The 21,181-nt window shown below is 33.4% G+C and overlaps 1 protein-coding gene across 2 annotated transcripts in view; it reads left to right on the top strand.

The window, feature by feature from the left end:
• Window positions 1-1,967: 1,967 nt before the first annotated feature.
• The window catches only part of Prkd3 (protein kinase D3), a 60,076-nt gene continuing 40,862 nt past the window's right edge, over window positions 1,968-21,181 (top strand). The window contains exons 1-2 of one of the 2 annotated variants that reach the window (XM_010611414.3): window positions 2,801-2,877; window positions 18,277-18,431. In XM_010611414.3, coding sequence (XP_010609716.1) covers window positions 18,399-18,431 — 33 coding nt within the window. In that variant the 5' untranslated portion in view covers window positions 2,801-2,877; window positions 18,277-18,398. Of the gene's footprint in view, window positions 2,878-18,276; window positions 18,432-21,181 lie in introns of both variants that reach the window. The other variant, XM_010611412.3, reaches the window with a different exon arrangement.

Raw genomic sequence — 21,181 nt, 5'->3', positions numbered from 1 at the left:
AATACAAAGTGCTTAGAACGTTGGCAGGTAGTGAGAGTTCAGTAGACCTAAGCTATTATGTTTTCTTTTATCTAAGAAGTCTAATGCTTGCTTTTTTCCAAGTGAAAGTGTAATGGACTTGTCATTACTTTTGTGTTAAATTCAGGCTGATATTTAATGATCATAATATTCTCTAGTTATTCACAAACCATTTGTTTCATGATCTATTCTCAGATTTGTCTTAAAGATTTACTAGTTTATCTAATTTCTGAAATTTGTTCACCCATTGCTCTATCCCTCAGTCTTGAGGAAACCCTACCTATCTCTGGGTCATGATCTCATACTCACATACTGAAGTCTTTCTCCAACATTTTTGAAGTCAGATTTGTGACAATGCTTGCTCAGTGCTTTAGCTGTATGGGACTGATTGTATCTGGGCCCCAAAACTTGAACTTATAAGATCATTTCAGTCTCTCATATTCATGAAGCCCAGGTTTCAGTTCTCAGTGCCTATCTGCAACTTTATTTAAAACTTAGAGAAGGTAAGCAAATAGAAGTTGACCAATTTTGTCTCTGCGTGCTCTCTCGACCTTAGCAACATCCTTTCTGAGCAGTGATTCTCAGTTCCTTGTTCTTTTTGAGAATTAGTATGTTATTGTGGAGACAGTGCTGGGTAACAAAGTATGAAATCTGAGTTCTGATTCCCACTCCACCTCTTCATAGCCATGTGATAAGTTGCTTTACCACCTGTGCTTTAGTTTACTCAGCTGCAAAAATAGTAGTATTTCCCTGCCAACTTTCAAAGAGGTATCAAGAGATAAAGTATGTGAAACATACTTTAAAAACTACCAAGTGCTGTACAGTTTAGTGATGTACTTGAAAGTAACTAAATGCTTTTATCTTTAACCAGATTTTTTTTCTGAGCTTTTCTCATTTTAATACCACTACATTTGTATTTTTGCTGTTCTGTCAGATTCATCTTAATTTAGCCCCCATTAACTTCTTTGCAGAGAACCACTCAACAGTCACATACAATGCTTTACTTTTTCATCCTTGGAATTCTCTGTGGGTACACAGATAAAATGTAGGATTCATCTCTTGTAAGTCATTTCACTTGGCCCTGTAGGATCCTAATTTCATACCCTTTTTTTAAAACTGTTTTCACTGTAAATATTGTCCTCTTTCTTGCTATTAGAGATCGCTTATGATGAGGTCACTTTCTCCTAAGTCCATATCATAGATAGGTCTACTTTCTAGTTTGTTTATTTTTGGGTTTTTTTTTTTTTTTTGGTACCAGGGATCGAACTTGGGCCCCTGCACTTGCAAGGCAGGTGACGGCACCACTGAGCTAAATCCCTGACAGTGTGTTTCCTTTCATACTTCTTTGATGGCCATATAACCTACTAGCCCTCCTGCTTCCTCAATCTTCTAAAAGAATTTATCAATAAAGCAAATCAAGAGTCATATTTTGGTAGAACTGAACTTTTAAGATAGATTTTTAAAGAATACTCTATAGTAGGAAATTATTATGCATATTTATATGTCTAATGATATCAGTTTTACTTTTTGCCCTTTCTGTGTTTTTTTGGTCGTAACTCAGTTGTATAAAGTGGAATAAAAATGTTTTTGGTTTATTAACTTAAAAGTTTTTTCTTCAAGTTTTTATGAGTTACTAATACCAAGAATATTTTTTTCAAGCAGGAGGCTCTGTATGAGATTATATCTGTAGTAAAAAATGATTCTGAACAAAAATGGCTACCCATTAGGATATAATAGTGAAATATGAACATTTAGCCAAAAATTATCATTTAAGGGCCAGGGGTTTAGTTCAGTGATGCCACCACCTGCCTTCCAAGTGCAAGGTCCTCAGTTCAATCACTGGTACTCCCCCCTAAAAAATTATCATTTAAAAACTACAGGGATTCTTATATTTTTAAATTGTCAAGTGAATATAAAATATTAAAAACCATTTTAAAAATTCCTTCTAGGCTGACAGCGTTTCACGAAGCATCAACCTTTCTTGATGGACCCATTCATCAAATAAAATATGCTTGTACTATTCGTAAAAGATTATTATTTCATCATAGAAAAATTCATCCCGAAAATGAGATTTAACGGGGTGATTTAAGTAGTGGATATTTAAGGTATCCCATCAAATCATTGAACGAATGGATAAATATTAAATAGATTAATGCCAAACACTGTTTTTCACCCAGGAAGATTTTATCTTGAGAGAAAAAGAACTTTGTTTTCTGAAATGAAGAGTGAGAGACAAGAAGAGACTTCAGAGAGGTGAAGATATTAGTAAATAAACAATGGCAATTGTTATTCTTGTGAAGATAACTCAATGATGTGAAATCCTTCACAGATCCATGATTTTGGTCCTAAGACATCCTTTTTTTGATGGGACTCATTAAGAGAAGTAGGACCTTTTCATTCAAACCACAGTGACAGAATTTGTAATCATTGGCATGAATGGCTTAATGCAGGAAATAAGCTTTGATCTAAATCCAAAAGTGCGGTCATTTTTGTGATGCTCTTATTTTGAAAACCTCTTTATAACCATTTAAAAAGAATTGACAGCTATTTTTAAAGATTAAAGAAAGGCAGATGTCTGCAAATAATTCCCCTCCATCAGCCCAGAAGTCTGTTTTACCTGGAACAAGTCCTGCTGTGCTTCCAACTTCTTCTCCGGGTTCAAGTCCTAAGACAGGATTCTCTGCCCGACTCTCTAATGGCAGCTGCAGCGCACCATCTCTCACCAACTCCAGAGGCTCTGTGCATACAGTTTCATTTCTACTGCAGATCGGCCTCACACGGGAGAGTGTTACCATTGAAGCCCAGGAACTGTCTTTATCTGCTGTCAAGGATCTTGTGTGCTCCATTGTTTATCAAAAGGTACTGTACAAGCTATTTATATTAATCGTTTTTCTAATTAATAGTTTGATGCTTCTGTATAATACATGTTAAAAATGAGTTAACACATGGATCCATCCATAATTCATGTCCCGATTATGAATGTTTGGAAGCATTTGAACAGACTGTGAATGGAAAGTCTGAAATTTCAGAATCAAATTGGAACCTATGGTATATCCTAGATTGAAACTATCACTTATCCCAGTATTAAAATACCAACCTTTTATCCCTTAAAAACAGAAGAATCTGTAAAGTCAGGGGGACATAAGAAATCTTAATTGTTACCAGAGAAAAAAGGAGGTAGAAGGACATAAGACAATGAGAAAGGTGCCTTACCAAAAAGTTGGGAACCATCAGTAGCCCAGCTCCACACCTTGTGTTGCTAGGTTCTCTATGTTTTACCTTCTCTTTTAGATTTCCCTTGCATTTAGATTCTTACTATTTTTCAGAGACCAATCTATTTAAACTACCATTTTAATCTAGGAGCATAGTCTCCTCCTAAAAAGGTAAATCAATTTTGAAAGCATGACATATTTGAAAACTCAGAGTGGCTTTCTTTTGTTTCCCATCTGTCTATCTCTTACCCTATATCTTGGCAGTTTTTAAATAATTTAAGCTAAATAGCTTTAATCCTGACTTGGTGGATGAGCTAGTATGTTTTTTATTTATTATGAACTATTTATATGGGTTATATGAATTGGTTATATATATGTCTCATTTTGTTTCAAGCAGATTTTTAAACTTTTTGCTTTTAAAAATTGTTTCAGATTAATAGATTTGAATTTAGATTATTAATCTATTTCTGTTCTAGTTCCTTGTGCTTTATTAATGTTTGTCATTATCTTCTGATTTAAAAGCAATTACCAATACAGAAATGTCATTCAGTTTGAAAATGACCTATAACCTGTGGTGTTTTAACAGTGACTTATTTATGTTAATGTTACCTAAAATAAGAACAACTACAGTACTTTTACAGGTCTGTAGAACCATCTTTTGTTATCTTTGCTATTAGTTTCCCTTTCATTACACTTTACAGAGGTTTTTCATACTTTACAACTAGGTTGTAACTTTTTATTTAACTTGTATTTAAACTTCAATGTAATATGGGACTTAAATGTTATGTTTCTTTTTATTTGAAGTCTTAGAAACTTGTAACCAATATTTTGGTGAATCTGTTATTTTCATTCTGGAATTTTTAATTGTTTTCTAATTGATAAGAAAATTGTATTTATCGTGTATAATGTTTTAAAATTTTATATATATATTATGTAATGGCTATATTGAGCTAAAACTTTGCCTTTTTTTAATTGATAAGAAAATTGTATTTATCGTGTATAATGTTTTAAAATTTTATATATATATTATGTAATGGCTATATTGAGCTAATTAACTTTGCCTATTTATATCAACGAATTTACTTATTAGATGCATACTGATTTTTTTTTTTTTTTGCAGAATTGTACATTAGCTATATTATTTAGTGGGTGACTTTGGCCAAGTGACTTTAATTTTCTGAATCACAGTTTGCAGATCTGTCAAATCATTGAGTTTGAATGATTTCTAATATGTAAATCTCCATGTAAAATTCTAAATCATTTAATCTGAGTTTGAGCCGTCATTGTTAGAGGAAGACAAATGAAAAAGGAGTCTCAAGAGGTGGATGGCCTTTTTAGGTTCTAACTGGAAGAAACTTAAGGGAACAGCTTAGATTCTGGAATTTTATAGAATGCCTTCATGAATTTAACCTGTCTGAGAAATGAAAAAACTATGTCAGAAGTTCTTTTCTTTTTACCTTCTCTCTTCTCTTTGACAGCTTGCTTACCAGTCATCCATTTTCCTTGCCTATACATGTACAGCTCCAGATTAACTTCTAGGACTCCGGAATAATTAGTTGAGTGATATTTGGAGATTATTTTTAATCTCTCAAGAAAAATGTCATTTGAAAAAAAAATGATAATTTTGATGCCATGCAAAGGAAGAGTCTTACCTTTCTAGTTAATAGAAATGATTCCCCCCATCAGTGAACGCCCCAAATTTTTAAAATAATGAGGATAGTTTACATTAATAATAACTACCTTATTGAGTGATTATTATATACTTAATTCTGTCCTTGCCACTTTATAAGTATTTCATTCATTCTTCACAGCCTCACTGTTTGAGGTGAGTATAATTATGTATAAGGAAACTAAAGCACATAGGGATTAAGTAATTTTCCAAAGTATGTAACAATAAGAATTCAGAGCTCATGCATTACATTGTGTTCTGACCATATTATCTTTCTATTATCACACATTGCACATTTATAAAATGCCTTCTAATTAAGTATACAGTACATTCAGTAACCACAGAATATAGTTCTATGACAACTTAACTGCCCGTGTATACTGATCCCTGCTATAATAAACTAAAGTAAATGGTTCTTCATAAGAATTGACATTTAAAACTCTAGAAGGTACACTAGTACATAACATATAACTACATGATTTGATTTCACAGATATATCTACTCTTTTTTATTTCTGTTCTTAGTAAACTTAATTATTGAGACTCTTCAAAACATATAGCACTGGTTGTTTTAGGAAATAGATTAATCATAAAACAAATAATATAGCAAGGGAAACATGTTCACCAGCATAAAACATGATAATTAGCAAGTGAAATTAAGTTTTTCACAGGTTGATGAAGAATGTAGAAAGCTTTACACAGACAGTAACATTAATCCTCATACCTAAAGTATGTGTGAGATTTCAGTAATTTGGGAGGTGAGACATATATTCCAGGCAAAAGAATCAGGATGAGCAGAGATTTGGAAAGGGGAAAAGGGAATAGGATAACATTTATTGACTACCTACTCTGTGCCAGGAACTTTATAAACGTTCAGCTTAATTCATAACGAAAGTCTATGGTAAATCTCAAACTTAATTGTCTGGGAATCTAGAAACATTTTGAATCAGTGGGTTTGTGTGGGTGTACATTTCTAACGTATTACCTGGTGATCGATGCTCCTTTCACACAGACCATACTGAACTGCAAGGGTATAGGTGGTCTATATTCAGTGAAAGGAGGAAATTGGAATTTCAGAGACCTTTAAATTACTTGCTAAAAGTTAGATTTTAAACAAAGGTCAACCAACTCAAAGACTTATATACTGTTTTTCTATACCATCTTGCCTTCCTCATGGCAGTGAAAAGTTTCACACTTGATTCTTCCAAGGGTAGAGATTTAATTAAGGTCTTTGTTGCAACAAAGTGTGGTGTTTTGGAAAACAAACGTGCCTGTTTTGGAAAGTTTAAATATGGAAGCGGAGTGTGAGATGAAGTAGAAAGACCAGATAAGAAGTCATTGTAATGATAAATTGAGACATTTGGAGAGTGAAGAAGTATTGAAAGGTTATGGAAAAAATAACTTTGGTAATACTTGACATTCTGTTGAATATGAACACGGGAAGAGCAAAGGGTGAAAGGCGGGCTACTTTAGTTGTTGAATGAGTGGCAGTGCTGGTGAGCAACGTCAAAAATTTAGAAAACATGTTCAAGTTTTCTGGCGGAGATAATGGAATTTATTTTTATCAGACTTAGATTGAGTTCCTGTGTTCCGCAAATGATTAGAAGAGTTAAAAGAGTATTCTTTCACCTAAGATTTTGTGTAGGGATATTGGGACCCTTTTGCTTTCCCTGACTCTTGCAATATAGTAATTCTTCAAGAAAGACCATCCCAGCTCATTTGTTGTCAAAAAAGGTTAAAAGATGATGAAAAGATCTTTCAGTTTGGAGGACCTGAGAAGAGACCATTAATAATGAAATAAGTCCAAAGGCTCACCTCACTTTGCAAATTAGGGGAAGGATGACTACTTGTCTTATAAATTTCATTTTGATGATATTTAAGATTTTTGAAAATATATTTTTAATCTGCTAATCATATTAGATGTAGGTTACATGTATGTTTTTGCTTTCCAGTTACTAGAGTATTAGTAATAATTAACCAGGTGAGAGATTAAAATGTGTGATCTCAGATATTAGAGAGTGTAATTTGTAAGATTTTTTAAAGTACCATTTTAGTGATCCAAGGTGGAAATTGTGGCATTATTTGAAGTATTTCATAGCTATTCCTTCCCCAGCCCCCCCAAATGCTTTTTTTGGTGTGCATAACGATTCCCATCATATATAGATAACAAAATACAGAGTAGTGTAGACTCTGCTGTCATATTGTGTATTATATGTATACAAACTGACATATATGTGCATGTATTACATATACAAAAAATATTTAAACATTTTAAAAACTGATCTATACGGAATGGTTATTATTTTGAGTAAGATTAGATTTTTATATTGATTTATTTTCTGATTATTTACACAGAAATGTGTCATATACATACATTCAGTATTTTTTCTCCCTCAAGTTCCACTTTTATAAGGTCTGCATTTTAAAATTCATATTTGAGATAGTTTATTATAAATCTTACAATTTAAGTTCATGAGTCTGATGAGTTTTAACAGCTGTGTATACAGTTGTGTGACCACTGATCATTCAAATTATAAAGCATTTCTGTCATCCTGTAAATCGCTTTTCCACTTTTGCAGTCAGTCTCTTCCCTTCACTCCTGGCCCTGAGCAACTACTGCTCTGCATTCTTTCAGGATAATCTTACATCTTCTAGATTTTCACATAAATGAGATTATACAGTGTGTGGTCTTTTTTTTTTCTTTCACCTAGCAGTGTTTTCTTGGAATTCATTCATGTATTTGTGTTTCAGCAGTTCCTATTTAATGCTGAACTAGCTCATTTTATGGACTTAACACAATTTGTTCATGAGTGACATTAGAGCTGTTTCTATCTTGGGCTGTTATGCGTAAAGTTTCTGTCAACATTCCCTTATAAATCTAATGTAAAATGTTTGTATTTCTCTTGGGTACTTAGGAGTATAACAGCTGGGTCATATGATAGGTGTATATTCATGTAATATTAACAAACTTTTCCGAAATAAATGTACCCTTTCCTTGTCTTACCAGCTCCACGTTCTTGCCAGCCATTGTTTTGTCAGTCTTTTTAATTTAACCAATCTGGTTGGAGTAATACCTCTGTCTGATTTTGATTTGCGTTTCCTTAATGATTGTCATTCATGTTTTCTCTGGGGGAGTCTGTACAGATTTTTTTTGTCTTACTGTTGAGTGGAAAAGCTCTTCATATATCCTGGATGCAAGTTCTCTTTTTTTGATTACTGTATATTGACAAATTATAGTTACATATACTTGCGGAGTACAATGTGATATTATAATTTATATAATACAATATGAAGTGCTTATATCAAGCTAATATATCCAGCCCTTTGGATATGTTTTTGTGATAAGAATATTTAAAATTTATTCCTCGCCGTTGTGATATATAGAATACTCAGCAATATTTATATACAGTTAAAACATTTTGCAATAGACCTAAAAAAAAAAATTATTCCTCTTGTCTAATGAAAGTTTATTCCCTTTGACTGTTATTTTCCCCATTTCCTCTACCCTTTAGCCTTTGGTAGCCACCCACCATTTTACTCTCTGCCTCTGTGAATTCACTTGCGTTGGATTCTACTTGTAAGTGAAAACGTAGTGTTTGTGTTTGGGTTATTTTACTTAGCATAATATTCTCCAGTTTTACTCACTTTGCAAATGACATAATTTCTTCCTTTTGTAAGACTAAATAGTATTCCATTTGTGTATGTACGTACTACATTTGCTTTAACCTTTCATTCATTGAAGCTCTTAGGTTGATTCCATAACTTGGCTATTGTGAATAGCGCTGTAGTAAACATGGGAGTGCAGGCATCTGTCACCATACTCCTTCTTTCCTTCCTTCCTTTCTTCCTTTTTATTTCCTGTCTTCATTTCCTGTTTCCTTTCCTTTTTTCCCTTTCTTTCATGCTGGGGATTGGACTCAGAGCTTTGACACATGTTAAGCATGCAGTCTGCCATTGAGCTACACACCCAGTCTTATTGTAAGGAAGAACATATGTATAACAAAAGTTACTGTTTACTTCATGTTTGTCCCTTTTTTTCTTGGGGGCTTTTCTCCCTCCTTTTTTGCCTTTTGGGGATTGAATATTTGACATAATTCCTTTTATATCCACTGCAGCTTTTTATTATATAGTCTAAAATTTCTTTCTGCAGTTGCTCTGAACAAGGGTCAATAGTCTGCATTCATTGGCCAAATCAGACTGTTTCGGTAAATAGTTATATGAGAACAGAGTTTGGCTGCCTTTATTTTACGATAGCAGAATTTTGTATATAGCCTTCCAATTGCTTCTAGCATTTTATAGAGAATGCTTGTAAACCCCTATTTTAGTTTATATACTGTGCATCTTTAATTTATCCTAGACTGTCTTCAAACAGTATCATAACCATTTTATGTGTAATGCAGTATATACTCTGCAGCATTATATTTCTATTTTCTTTCCATTGTTATTGGTGCTGTTATCATTTTATTCCTACATACATTCAATTCTCATTACAGTAATTATATTCTGTAGTCACCATAAACAGTTAATTAGCAAATGCCGAACCATTGCCCCTGGTGGAAGTACAGAGTTAAACTCTTGTAGGCCTTTGTTTACAGTATTTTTGTCATTCTAAAATATATATTATTTTATGTGTATTTCTGTTTAAAGATATCCTTATTTCATATACACTGATTCATTACAATTGTATTTGTGGCTCATAGCTCTATAACTCATATTCAATAAAACTTTTTTTTAACTTAGGATTTAGAGTCTTTATGCTAATTAAATTAACAAGTCTAAGGACCAGATAAATAATAATCTGAAGATTGGTTTTCCAAATATATAAATTGTGTGTGTGTACATATAAATAATGAGCTTGCCATCGCATAATTCGTCCATGTACTGAAAACAAAATTCAAGAATCTTGTAATTGAAGAATTCATTGAGGTCTCTGTCTGATTATAAGTTAATAAGATAGTTGATGTTAGATAGAAAATAAATATTACTAACTTTCCTTTTTCTAACTGGCATTTTTGTAAAGAGCCAAATAATAATATGATATAATCATCCCCTCCCTAGGTGTCATAATCTGCTATGGCTTTGCTTCAGTTGAACAAACGTTTATGGTGCACTTTCTTTTTTTTTTTTTTTTTTTTAATCACAGTGCTAGATATTGTGGAAGCTCCCAAGATGAAAGACAAATTCCCTTCCCCTAATGATTTATGCTCCAGAAAAGATGGGTGAATGTCAAATTATAGCGTTTTGTGTCCACCTTTTTTTTTTTTTTTTTTTTTTTAATCACAGTGCTAGATATTGTGGAAGCTCCCAAGATGAAAGACAAATTCCCTTCCCCTAATGATTTATGCTCCAGAAAAGATGGGTGAATGTCAAATTACTGTAATATAAAGTAAATCATGAAATGCCTTGAACAAAAAGGTATAAAATGACTCAGAGAATTACTGCTTGTTGGGGAGTTATGAAAGCATGTTTTGAACCTCACTTTTTGCTTTTGCTATCATCATTATTATTATTATTTTGCTTTTGCTATTATTAGCTATGGTACATCATCTGAAGAAATAAGTCTAAGCCATGCATAAAGCAAGATAAATCTAACATCCTCAACAGTCAGAAAGCAAAGAACTGTGCACCTGTAGACTCTTTTTTGCATCAAATGAACAAATCTTTGTGATTTTTGCTTTCTAGTAGTGTTGTAAATTTTTATGAGCTAGATACAGTTATTCAAGAACTTTGTGGTGATGTCTGCCCCTCTTGTTCCCATGAAGATAACTAGACAAACATTTGTAGTGCAGGTAAATGAAATAGTAATTGCTTGTGCAAGGTATTATTAAAAGATTACTTACAAAATATAGTGTGATTCCCAGGGCATATCTGTGATCCAGATTCCTTTCCTCAACTGCAAATATAACACGTGCTTTCTCATTAAGCGTTTTGTGCTCATTGTTCCTCTGCTTTGAACACTCTTTCCCTGTTTTAATCCTCTACTTAGACTACATATATTTTTCTGTATACATGCTGTCCATGCCATTGTATTTTAACATTCATTGTTCAAATTGTAATTGTCCCTTTACTTGATTTTTATATAAAACTAAGCTTTGTGAGGCTAGATATGGCCACTGTAAGTTTTCAGTAAATATTTCTTGGTTGTTTAAAGGAAGAAATCCATAAAAACATTATGGTGTTATAGTTAAAAATATGAATTATTGGGCAGGTGATTTAGGTCAGTGGAACCACACCCACTTCACAAATGCAAGGGCCTGAGTTTGGTCCCCACCCCCCCAAATATAAATTTAATTAATTAATTAATATGAATTATTAGTCTGGGGTTTGTCTGTACCACTTAGATCATGTGATCTTGGTTTTTTACCTAAAAATTGAGATTAAAAGTAGCATTCATCTCTTTTGTGGTTTTTTGGAGGGAAGAGAACCTGCAGATACATAATTATTTGTAAAGTGCTTAGCCCAGAGTAATCACACAATAAATGTTAGCTTATTGATAATATTACTTATTAGTCTGATCTTAGTGGTTTCCAAACTAAAAAAAAAAACACCTTTAAACACAGGGCTTTGAGAGCCTTCTCTTTTGAAAATAACCTTAGTCATTGGTGATCTAGAAATGACTGAAAGCTACTGCCAATTAAGTTATGTTAACTTTTGGTTTTGTGTATTGGAATATATCAAAATTTATTTCCTGCAGTCTTGAAGACAGTTCCTCTTGATTTGTATAGGTAAATTATTCACAGTTGTCTGTTAGCTAGCTGTGATAATCTTTTTGGTGCAGAAACTTAGATGTTTATTGGTATATCAGTTACATGATTTACTTAATCTTTTTGAGCTGCATGTGAAAACTTGTGATTAGTAGAATAATGTATTCCTCAGGGTGTAATGTGTTTTAGATTAATTGGATTGCTTATGTAACTTATAGAATCATAGTTTTGAGTTTAGTTGATTTAATTAGATAGTTATTATGATTGAGCAGTTAAGTAAACGTGCTTTTCTGTACTTCTGTGCCTTCAGGATGTTATATCTAATTTAATGAAATGGAGATATTTCTCCACCATATACCATTTCCAAGGATTAAATTGCCTATAGAAAGAGCCTGTAGAGCAACTGGGAACAGTTAAATGAGGTTATATAAGATCTTTCAGTATCACAAGAGGGACAGGAAAACTGTCAGAAAGTACATAGCTATGTCCTATAGGAAAATAATGATTAACAGTAGTGATAATTATCTAAAGTTGACAAGACTATTTTAAAATCTGAAAAATAAGGGAAAGAACAAGGAGCCACAATAATTGAGATTATACTAACTGGAAATAGGCCATGATACATTTTAAACATGTCAAAGGAAGGATGATAGAGATCTTTTTTCTGTTTTTGTTTAGAAAGTCGGTTTTAAGCAGGCAAAGGAGTCCTAACATGTATGTCCCCTTAATAGTTGATACCAAGGTAAATTTCAGAGAAATTTAAGGTTAAATATGAAAATTCAAATAAAGGAAAATGAGTATGAAATGAAATTGCATGACAAACTTTGAAAAGTGAGAGAACTCTCTTAGGTATCATGTTCAATTAGGGGGAAAAATGAAATTGATATTCCTGGACGGGGAGAGTATGACAAAAATCTCACAAATAGAGAACAATGATTTAAAGCTTAAATTTAAAACTAGATTATTTTCTAACAAAAATAATGTAAAACACAGGTTTTTTAATTCTAAGAAAATACCTCTTCCACAAATCATCTTTAGTTGAGTTTAGTTAAAAACTTGGAAATGACCAAAAGTGGTCATTCTTTGAATTTCATCCAATTTCATTACACATCATGAGGGTGGAGTAGGGTGGAGTTTCTTTTGTTGTTGTTGTTAGCATAAGCCAAAACTTAGCTTCCTTATTTTGAAGCTTTGAAACCCTTCCAACATTTATGTACATTGAGATTGGTGCTGACTTACTCAGCTTTTAGGCTCAGAAATGTCTTATTCTCTAAAGGACACAATTCTGCCTGCACTTAATACTAAAAACCTGATGCTACAAATAATCTGTGGTGGTAATTGCTTGCATTAATAAAACATTTTCATTTGTCAGTGAAAAGAGAAAAAAAAAAGAACAGATAAACACTACTTCTTGTGTCAGTGCCTCCGTTGTAACCAAGCTGCTCCTACTAATTTAGATTGCTGTTTAGTTTGTGGTCTTCCTGGGATTGTGCAAGCCAGTTTCTTTTCTAGAATGTTCTGAAATTCTTAGTTACTCACTACCTGAAGGCACAAATGGAGTTTTTTTCTTATTCTATGTAAGAATGTGAATTAGTCCTTTTAGTATTTTATTGGCAGTATCTAACTTTAATGAATAAAAGTTAAACTCAGGGTTCCCAACTGGGAGATTTTGACACACACACACACACCGTGGATCATTTGGCATCTGTTTTGTTCTGTTTGGCCTTGCACATGCTAAACAAGCCATATCACTGAGCCATATCCTCAGCCCTTGGTTTTTTTCGTTTTGTTTAATTTTTTGTTTTTTTCGGTGCTGTGGATCAAACCCACGCCTGGGTGAGTAGTGCAGTAGTATTTAGTGGGTGTGTGGCAGGGAAGCTGCTATAATGGACCAGAGAACCCCCCACAACAGTTATCTGGCTTAAAATGTTAATGCTGAGGTTAAAAACTTAAATTAAAAGTCAGACCTGGTCCTACAGACCTGTAATCCCAGCACTGTAGGAGGCTGAGGTAGGAATATTGTAATTTCAAGCCCAACCTGGGCACTTTAGTAGAGTAGGTAGACCATGCCTACAAATAAAAAAATAATACAAATAAGCTGGAAATGTAGCTCATTGTGAAGGCCCTGGATTCAGTCCCCAGTACCAAAAATAAATAACAGGTACCTAAGTTAAATTAATGCAGAAATATAATTTCTGAAGTTTGAAGAAGTCTGAAACTTCTGTTAGTGCCATTGTAGGATCTCAGTAAATTAGGGAATGTGAATAGTTCCTAGATTAAAATCTTCTAATTATGAAGTATAGCTTGAGCTCTTTCCAGTAGGATTCCTAGTTTGGCTTGGGAATTTTTGTTTAAGAATAGTCCAGTTTCTTTTATGAGTATTTTAATTATTTTATGAGTTAAACAATGAATAAAATATTAACCAGTATATGAGAATCTTACTGTTTTTTCTTCACCTTCTTTTGTTTTGTTTTTGTTGTACAGGAGATTGAACCCAGGATTTCATGCATGCCAAGTACATACATACTCTGTCACAGAAATTCGCCCCAGATTCCTGTTTCTTTAGTTTATAAGGCAAAATTAACACAAACGAGATCTTTGCCATCTAGAAGTTCATAAACTGAAGAGACTTCCTTTTTTTGAATTTTGATAAAATTCAAAGAACTATTGGTACTTGCAGTCAGCCAAACTTAGAAGGTAACAAATCTAAACAGCAGGTAGGAGTGAAATAGATCCAAGCTGAAATGTACTGATCAAATGTGCAGCTAAGAGGCTACTTACACGGCAGATTAGAAATAAGCAAATCAGTACTGAGGGAATAAGCCAAAAGCTTGGCCCTTTTACAATGATTGTTCATGAATGGATTCCAAATGTTAAAATTCTGCATATTAGCTTTTGTTATTAGTCCATTTAAAAAAATCCAAGGAAGAGATGACAAAGTATAGTAACTCAGAGAGTTTTGGAATTCAAGAGACAACAGTAGGGATGTAAATCTTTATTCTCTCACATTTTGCTTTGAAATGGTGGGTCCTTTTTAAATCACTTAACTTCTGATCCTTAGTTTTCTCCTCTTTGAAGATAGGATCATAATACCTACCTCCATTAATAAAATTATTATGATTAAACATAAAGCCCTTAGTACAATGACTGACACATAATTAGTGGTCAAAAATAATAATGCCTGTGGTTGCAAAATAGCTTTAAATGTGGAAAGATCATTGATCCTGTACGGGTCTTAAAACATCAATACCAAAGCATGTATAACAGCCTACCAACATTTAATACTGCTTTACCATTAGTTTTTGATTTTAATATTTGATATAACAAAATAAGGAGTAGGTGTTTATTAAAGGACAGGGATTACTTGTTTAGTAATTTTCAGGAAATTAAGATGCCTATGCAAGGTGCTTTGTAGTTTCTGATGCATAATGGCTACATTCTACACCTTTCTGCTTTCATATTGCCAGAAGGCTTAGAAAATATTTTTATAATGCTATTGCTGCTATTGTGTAAGTGAACGTAGTGGATTGGAATAATGAGGAAAAAATTGGCAGAAATTAAATCATTTTACGTTATAATGATGTTTAGCAAAATTGAAATTATTCTGACTAAAGCTGACTATCTGCTTTTAGGTGATTTTAAACATTTGGTTTTAGTTTGGACTGTATGATTCTAGACCTAAAGTCTGTGGCATATTTAGCATAATTGAGGAGTGATTTTGGTCTGTTTGACTGAGTACATTGTTTCTGTAGACAGAGATTGGATATAATTTTAAGGTTCTGCTAAAGTAGAGTGAAAGCTCCAGCTGTATCTTTTGTTTTCTAGAAACCAGTTGTCATTCTATATTGTTGTGTCTACCTCATTCTTTCTATTACAGCTGTGTTGCACTGGTGTGGTGACATTCTATTCTTTATCCCTACATTTTTCATCTAGGAAAAATAGTGACAGGCAGCCATTACTAATCTGGAGGCTTGAACAGGAAGAAGAAAAAATTTGTTTTAAACTCAGGTTAAATTCTTGGCTAGAATAGGTCTGAGAATGTTTGAATTAACTAATAACAAAATAAGAAAGAAAAAGGAAAATGATACTAACTTTAATATTAGACCTATTTCTGGGGAATTTGTTAGTGCTTAACTTAGTTGCTTAGCATTCAACAAATTTTGTTCAGTAAATGCCTGTTAACTAAATTCTAGGTTCTTGGAAATTCTGGAGGAGACCTAAAAAGAGAACCATCTTACCACTCACTTCTTTACTACTCTTTGGTTTATATTTCAGAAGACCTACTGTGAAGATTTCCTTAGCAACTAATTAAAATCACTTTGGTACTCAGTGTCTCTCAAGTGTGTATGTTTGTGGTGCTAAGAATGTTCTATATATTGAGTACGTTGTATTTAGATACGTATATAAAATTATCAAACTTCTGATTGAGATTAGTATACTTTACTCACTATACCTAAAGTAAGTTTTTTTTTAAATGAAAATATGTTAAAACTCCAATGGTTTTCCATTGCATTTAGAGTAAAACTTGTACCCTTTTAAAAGTGTTTAGTGACAAATTACTTATTTGAATAATATTAAATGTCAAAGTTGTTAGTTAACATGCAAAAATTGTTTTTGACCACGTTAAAAACTTTGAGCTTCATACCATATCTAACATTTTACTAACAGAATTTTAATGATAGAGGCTTAAATTATTTGCCTTAAAGAACTGTCAAAATAGATGTTGCTTGAAAGAATTTTAGTATTGAGATGTTTTGCTTTTTATAGGTGTAAGTTAATACAATGAAAATTAATTTGTATAAAATAGTTGTAAAACAATAAGATTTTTTAAAATTCTTGCAGCTATCTTTAATGCAAAAGCCAAGGGAATGCATGGGAGTAGGAATTTCATAACTTCATAAATTTTGTTCCTTTCTCATATGAATTGGAATCATTAGGACTTCATTTTGTACAATCAAGAGTTGTTGATCCCATCTTTAGAAGGAAAATGGGAAAAGAGGTGAGGGTGTTGGAAAGAGGCCAAATCCAATGCCAGTTTCACTCTGTTCTGCAAATTCTTTTGCTGTTCATTTCCTCTCTCTTTTGATCAAGGCTGAAATGGACTAGGGAAGGAAATATGGGCCTGTCTAGTTTTTAGAAGGTTGTCAACTTCCTTCCACATTTCCCAGTCTCTCTATACTGTTTAGCTTCATTATTCTCTACAGCAAGATTTTTCAACTTTATCATGGACATTTTGGGTCAAATAATTGTGCTCTAGTGGCTGTCCTTTGCATTCTGCAATGTTGTATCCAGTAAATGCCAGCAGCTCAAGTTGTGTAAACCAAAAATGTCTTAAGACAAAGACATGTATTCTCTCGGGTAAAATAGCCCACTGATAATTCCTGAATATCTTACCAAACATAACTATCAGTTAAAAAATCTCTAACAGGCTAGTTACAACTTTTCTCCTCAGAACTCTGTAATCTGTCAATTTAATAGATAGATATAATTATGAAAACATTTGCTAGCCTAGAAAGTGACTTTATTTTTATCATCGCCAAGGTCTTTCCAGCCTCTGATACATGAATGTTTATTTTAAATGTATACTTGTCTCGTCTTTTTTTTTTCCTTGGATTTTTGAGACAGGGTCTCACTATATAGTTGAGCCTGACCTGGAATTCACTATGTAGCCCAGGCTGGTCTCAAACTCACAGCAATCTTCCTCCCTCAGCCTCGCAAGTGCCGGGATTACAGGCATGTGCCACCATGCCTGGCTTTAAATGTATACTTGTAATGTTCAAATTGTAATTTTTTTTACTCTTGGGTCTGTTAATACTGTTTCATGTTATTCACTCAGTCATGAGTCTATTAAGATCATTTTGTATTTGTTTTTTCTAAGTCATTAATGTATTACTTTGATTCTGTTTTTCTGTCATGGTGTTTATTATTCAATTTTTCAGTAATAATTATTTGGGTATTAGGCTTATGTATTAGTGATCCCTGTGAGTTATCTAAAGAAGTGTTGTTTCTTTTTGTTTCTCATTATAATAATCTAAACCCTGATACTTCTTTCCTGCTTCAAGCTTTCTTCAGGAGCTTACACTGATCTTTTCCTGTTCCAGTTCCTCTACAAAGTACTGTCAGTGTCATCTTTTTAAAACAACATTTAACCATGTTATTTCCTTGCTTAGGATATAGCATAATATTTCTTTCCTTGGATATAGCATAATAATGTGAACCAATAGCATTTATTGATTACAAGGCTAAGGATTATATAGTCATTAAGAAATTTAATTTTGAGCCAGGTGTGGTGGCTCACACCTGTGATCCCAGCACTCGAGAGGCTGAGGGGCAGGAAGATCACTTCAAGTTCAAGGCCAGCCTGAAATACAAAGGGAGACCCTGCCTCAAAAAACAAACATATTAATTTTGATAAATGACCTATAATGCCAGTACGTCTGTTACTCCCATTTTGTAAACAAGAAACTTGTGTGGAAAAGTTACACAAATTAATCTGAGATGTTATAGGTAATAAGTGGCAAAGCTTAAACCAACTTTGTTGACTCCAGGTTTGTTAGTTTGGCCCCAGTCGGACCCCGTGTACCCTTCTGCACCCTCTCTACTACCTACCTCTTCCCCGCCTTATTCATCAGTACTCAACTTTATTCTCAGTGTTGACACTTTTTTATTTTCAGCCTGTTGAATTGAATCCAAGAACTTACGCATACTAGGCAAGTGCACTACTACAGAGCAAGAGCCCTTCTAAAATTTTTGATTTTGAGACAGAACCTTACTAAGTTGCCCAGATTGGGCTTGAATGTCTCAGCCTCCAGGGTGGCCAGGACTACAGGTTTGTGCCAGCTCTCTTTCTCTTTTTTGACAATTCTGCTCTCAAGTATCCCTATATGTGGACCTCCCACTTAATTATTTGCTCTTATTCTAGAATTTTGTTTATATTTCATTTTTTCATCTGCCTTATGATGTATAGTACTGTATTGATATATATTTCCATCTTCCTATTAAATTGGGGAGATAAGGACTATTTTCTTTTTTAAAAACTGAGGCCAATATGTTGCACTTAGCAGACTTGAAAGAAACAGAACTTTTAAAAATCAATTTAATTCATATAACATTTGTTAGAGATTTTGTTTTTATAAAATAGCATTTGGAATCCTTTGTTTTTTTTGGTTTTTTGTTTGTTTGTTTCTTTGTTTGTTTTTTGGTATTGGGTCCTTGCGCTTGCAAGGCAGGCCATTGAACCGCTGAGCTCAATCTCTGGAATCCTTTGTAATTGATCCTGAAGTTGTTTTAATTTAAGAAGATACTTCATTCAATTAACTAGAGAGATGGGAAAGATTTTTCTTTTTTTCTTGAATATAGATTTTACTTAAACACCCCCAAATTAGCAATATCTGCTTTTGGCTAAAAATAGTGTTTCTAACTCATGATCATTTCTTTTCTTTTTTTATCTTACTGAGTTCATTGGTACTTTTTAAGTATACAGTGCAGTTAGATTCATCATTGGGATCTTGTACCCTTACATGACAGATCTTGGTTTTCATTTTTTCCCCATACCTCTGCCCTCCCTTCACCCCCTCCACTCTCTCCTATTTATAAAGACTTTGTTTCCATTTTTTCCTTTCCTCATATTTTTCTTTTCCCTTTTTTCCTTTCCCCTACTCTTCCCACTTCCCCTATACCTTTAACCTTTAGCCTTTTCTTCCTATTTCACATTATCAGTTATACAATTTACACTTTTAGTTTTTCACACCAGAGAAACTATTTGGTATTTACACGTGTGTCTTATTTATTTCACTTAAGAGTATGGCCTCAATATGCATCCACTTTCCTATGAATGACTCGTTTCTCATTCTTTATGGCTGAGTAGTACTCCATTTTATTAAAAAAAAAAAACACATCTTATTTATCCAGTTTCCAACAGATGGGCATTTGGGCTGTTTCCAAGTTTTAGCTGTTACAAACTGTGCCGCTATAAACATAGGGGTGCATATATCACTGTGATATGATTCTTTTAATTCTTTTGGAAAGATACCCAGCAGAGGGATGTCTGGGTAAAATGGAACCTCTAATCCTAGTTCTTTGAGGTATCTCCGTATTGATTTCCATAGTGCTTGCACCAGTCTGCACTCCCAACAACAATGGAGAAGGCTTCCTTTCTCCCCACAGCCCTGCCAGCATTTGTTATTGTTTGATTTCTTGATAGCAGCCATTCTTTCTGGAGTGAGGTGGAATCTCAGTGTTGTTTTCATCTGCATCTCTTGAATGACGAGTGATGTGGAACATTTTTTAATATTTATTTGCAGCTTTTACTTGTTTGAGAAATGTCTGTTCATTTCAGATGCCCATTTTTGAATCGGGTCTTTCTATTTTGGGTGCCTGATTTTTTTGAGTTCTTTATATATTCAAGATAATAGTCCTTTGTCTGAGGAGCAGCTGGTAAAAATTTTTTCCCACATTGTAGATTTGTCTCTTAGCTCTGTTGATGGTTTCTTTTGCAGTGCAGAAGCTTTTTAATGCGATGAGATCCCAGTTGTTGATTCTTTGTGCTAGTTCCTGTGCTACTGAGGATTTGTTCATAAAGTCTTTACCTATGCCTAACTTATGTTCCAGTAATTTTAGAGTTTCTGCCAATGTCTTCAAGAGTTCTGCCTAACTTTTCTTCCATTAAGTTTAGTGTTTCTTTTTTTAATATTGAGATCTTTAATCCACTTGGATTTTAGTTTAGTACATGGTGAAAGATAAGGGTCTAGTTTTAATCTTTGGTAGGTTGAAATCCAGTTTTGGAAAAGATTTTTCTAATGACAATATTAAACTCACAAAATAAGAGAAAGCTGGGTTGCTTTCTGTACCTAAAACACCTGCCATAAAATAGACTGATACTAAAAGTGGTATACAAATTTAGCTATTTGTTCCATTGGATAAAATAAATAAGAAAGCATGATTAACTACATGATCAAGTTGTTATGTTATAAAGCCAATCTGAAGTTTCTTTCATGGGTCTTCACAAAGCAGAGCTACCATGTGAAGTAGGTAAATCACGTCAGCACCATCCCTGCATAAACTGCATTTACAGTTTAATGAGACTGATTCTTAGCAGCCATTTACCCCAGGCCTTATATGGTCTGACAAGCTTTATAGTTTTAATGATTAAAAGTTATTCTTTGAGGAGCTAAAAGGCCAGTGAATATTTATAATTTCTGAGACCTGAAGAATTTTCCAGAACAGCATGTCCCAAGGCCCTGGTAGTTTCAAAGATGGGCTCATTTTTAATAATTGATTGGAAAACCATGCATGGTTATTTCATAAATTCTCTCAACCTCAAACAATTTACTTTTTATATTAGACATTTATCTTCACGTTTTAGTCTGCATTCTAATCCCCAAAGTCTCTTGCACACTAGGGTCACAAAATGTGGAAGCCTTGAAACAATACAAATGAACAGGCCATATGTGAGCAGATCTGCAGGTCTCTTGCTTTGGTCAAAGGTTTTTCTAAAAGAAAGGTAATGTAATGAGTCATGTGTTTGGAATTAGAGTGAGTAGACTTAAAAAGATACTAGATAAATATTAATATTGCAGT

This window comes from Fukomys damarensis, unplaced genomic scaffold, assembly GCF_012274545.1.
Source record: "Fukomys damarensis isolate Sample0158 unplaced genomic scaffold, DMR_v1.0_HiC HiC_scaffold_2, whole genome shotgun sequence".
Taxonomy (NCBI): domain Eukaryota; kingdom Metazoa; phylum Chordata; class Mammalia; order Rodentia; family Bathyergidae; genus Fukomys; species Fukomys damarensis.
The sequence above is the reverse complement of the archived record's forward strand: the minus strand, read 5'-3'. Positions and strand labels throughout refer to the sequence as shown.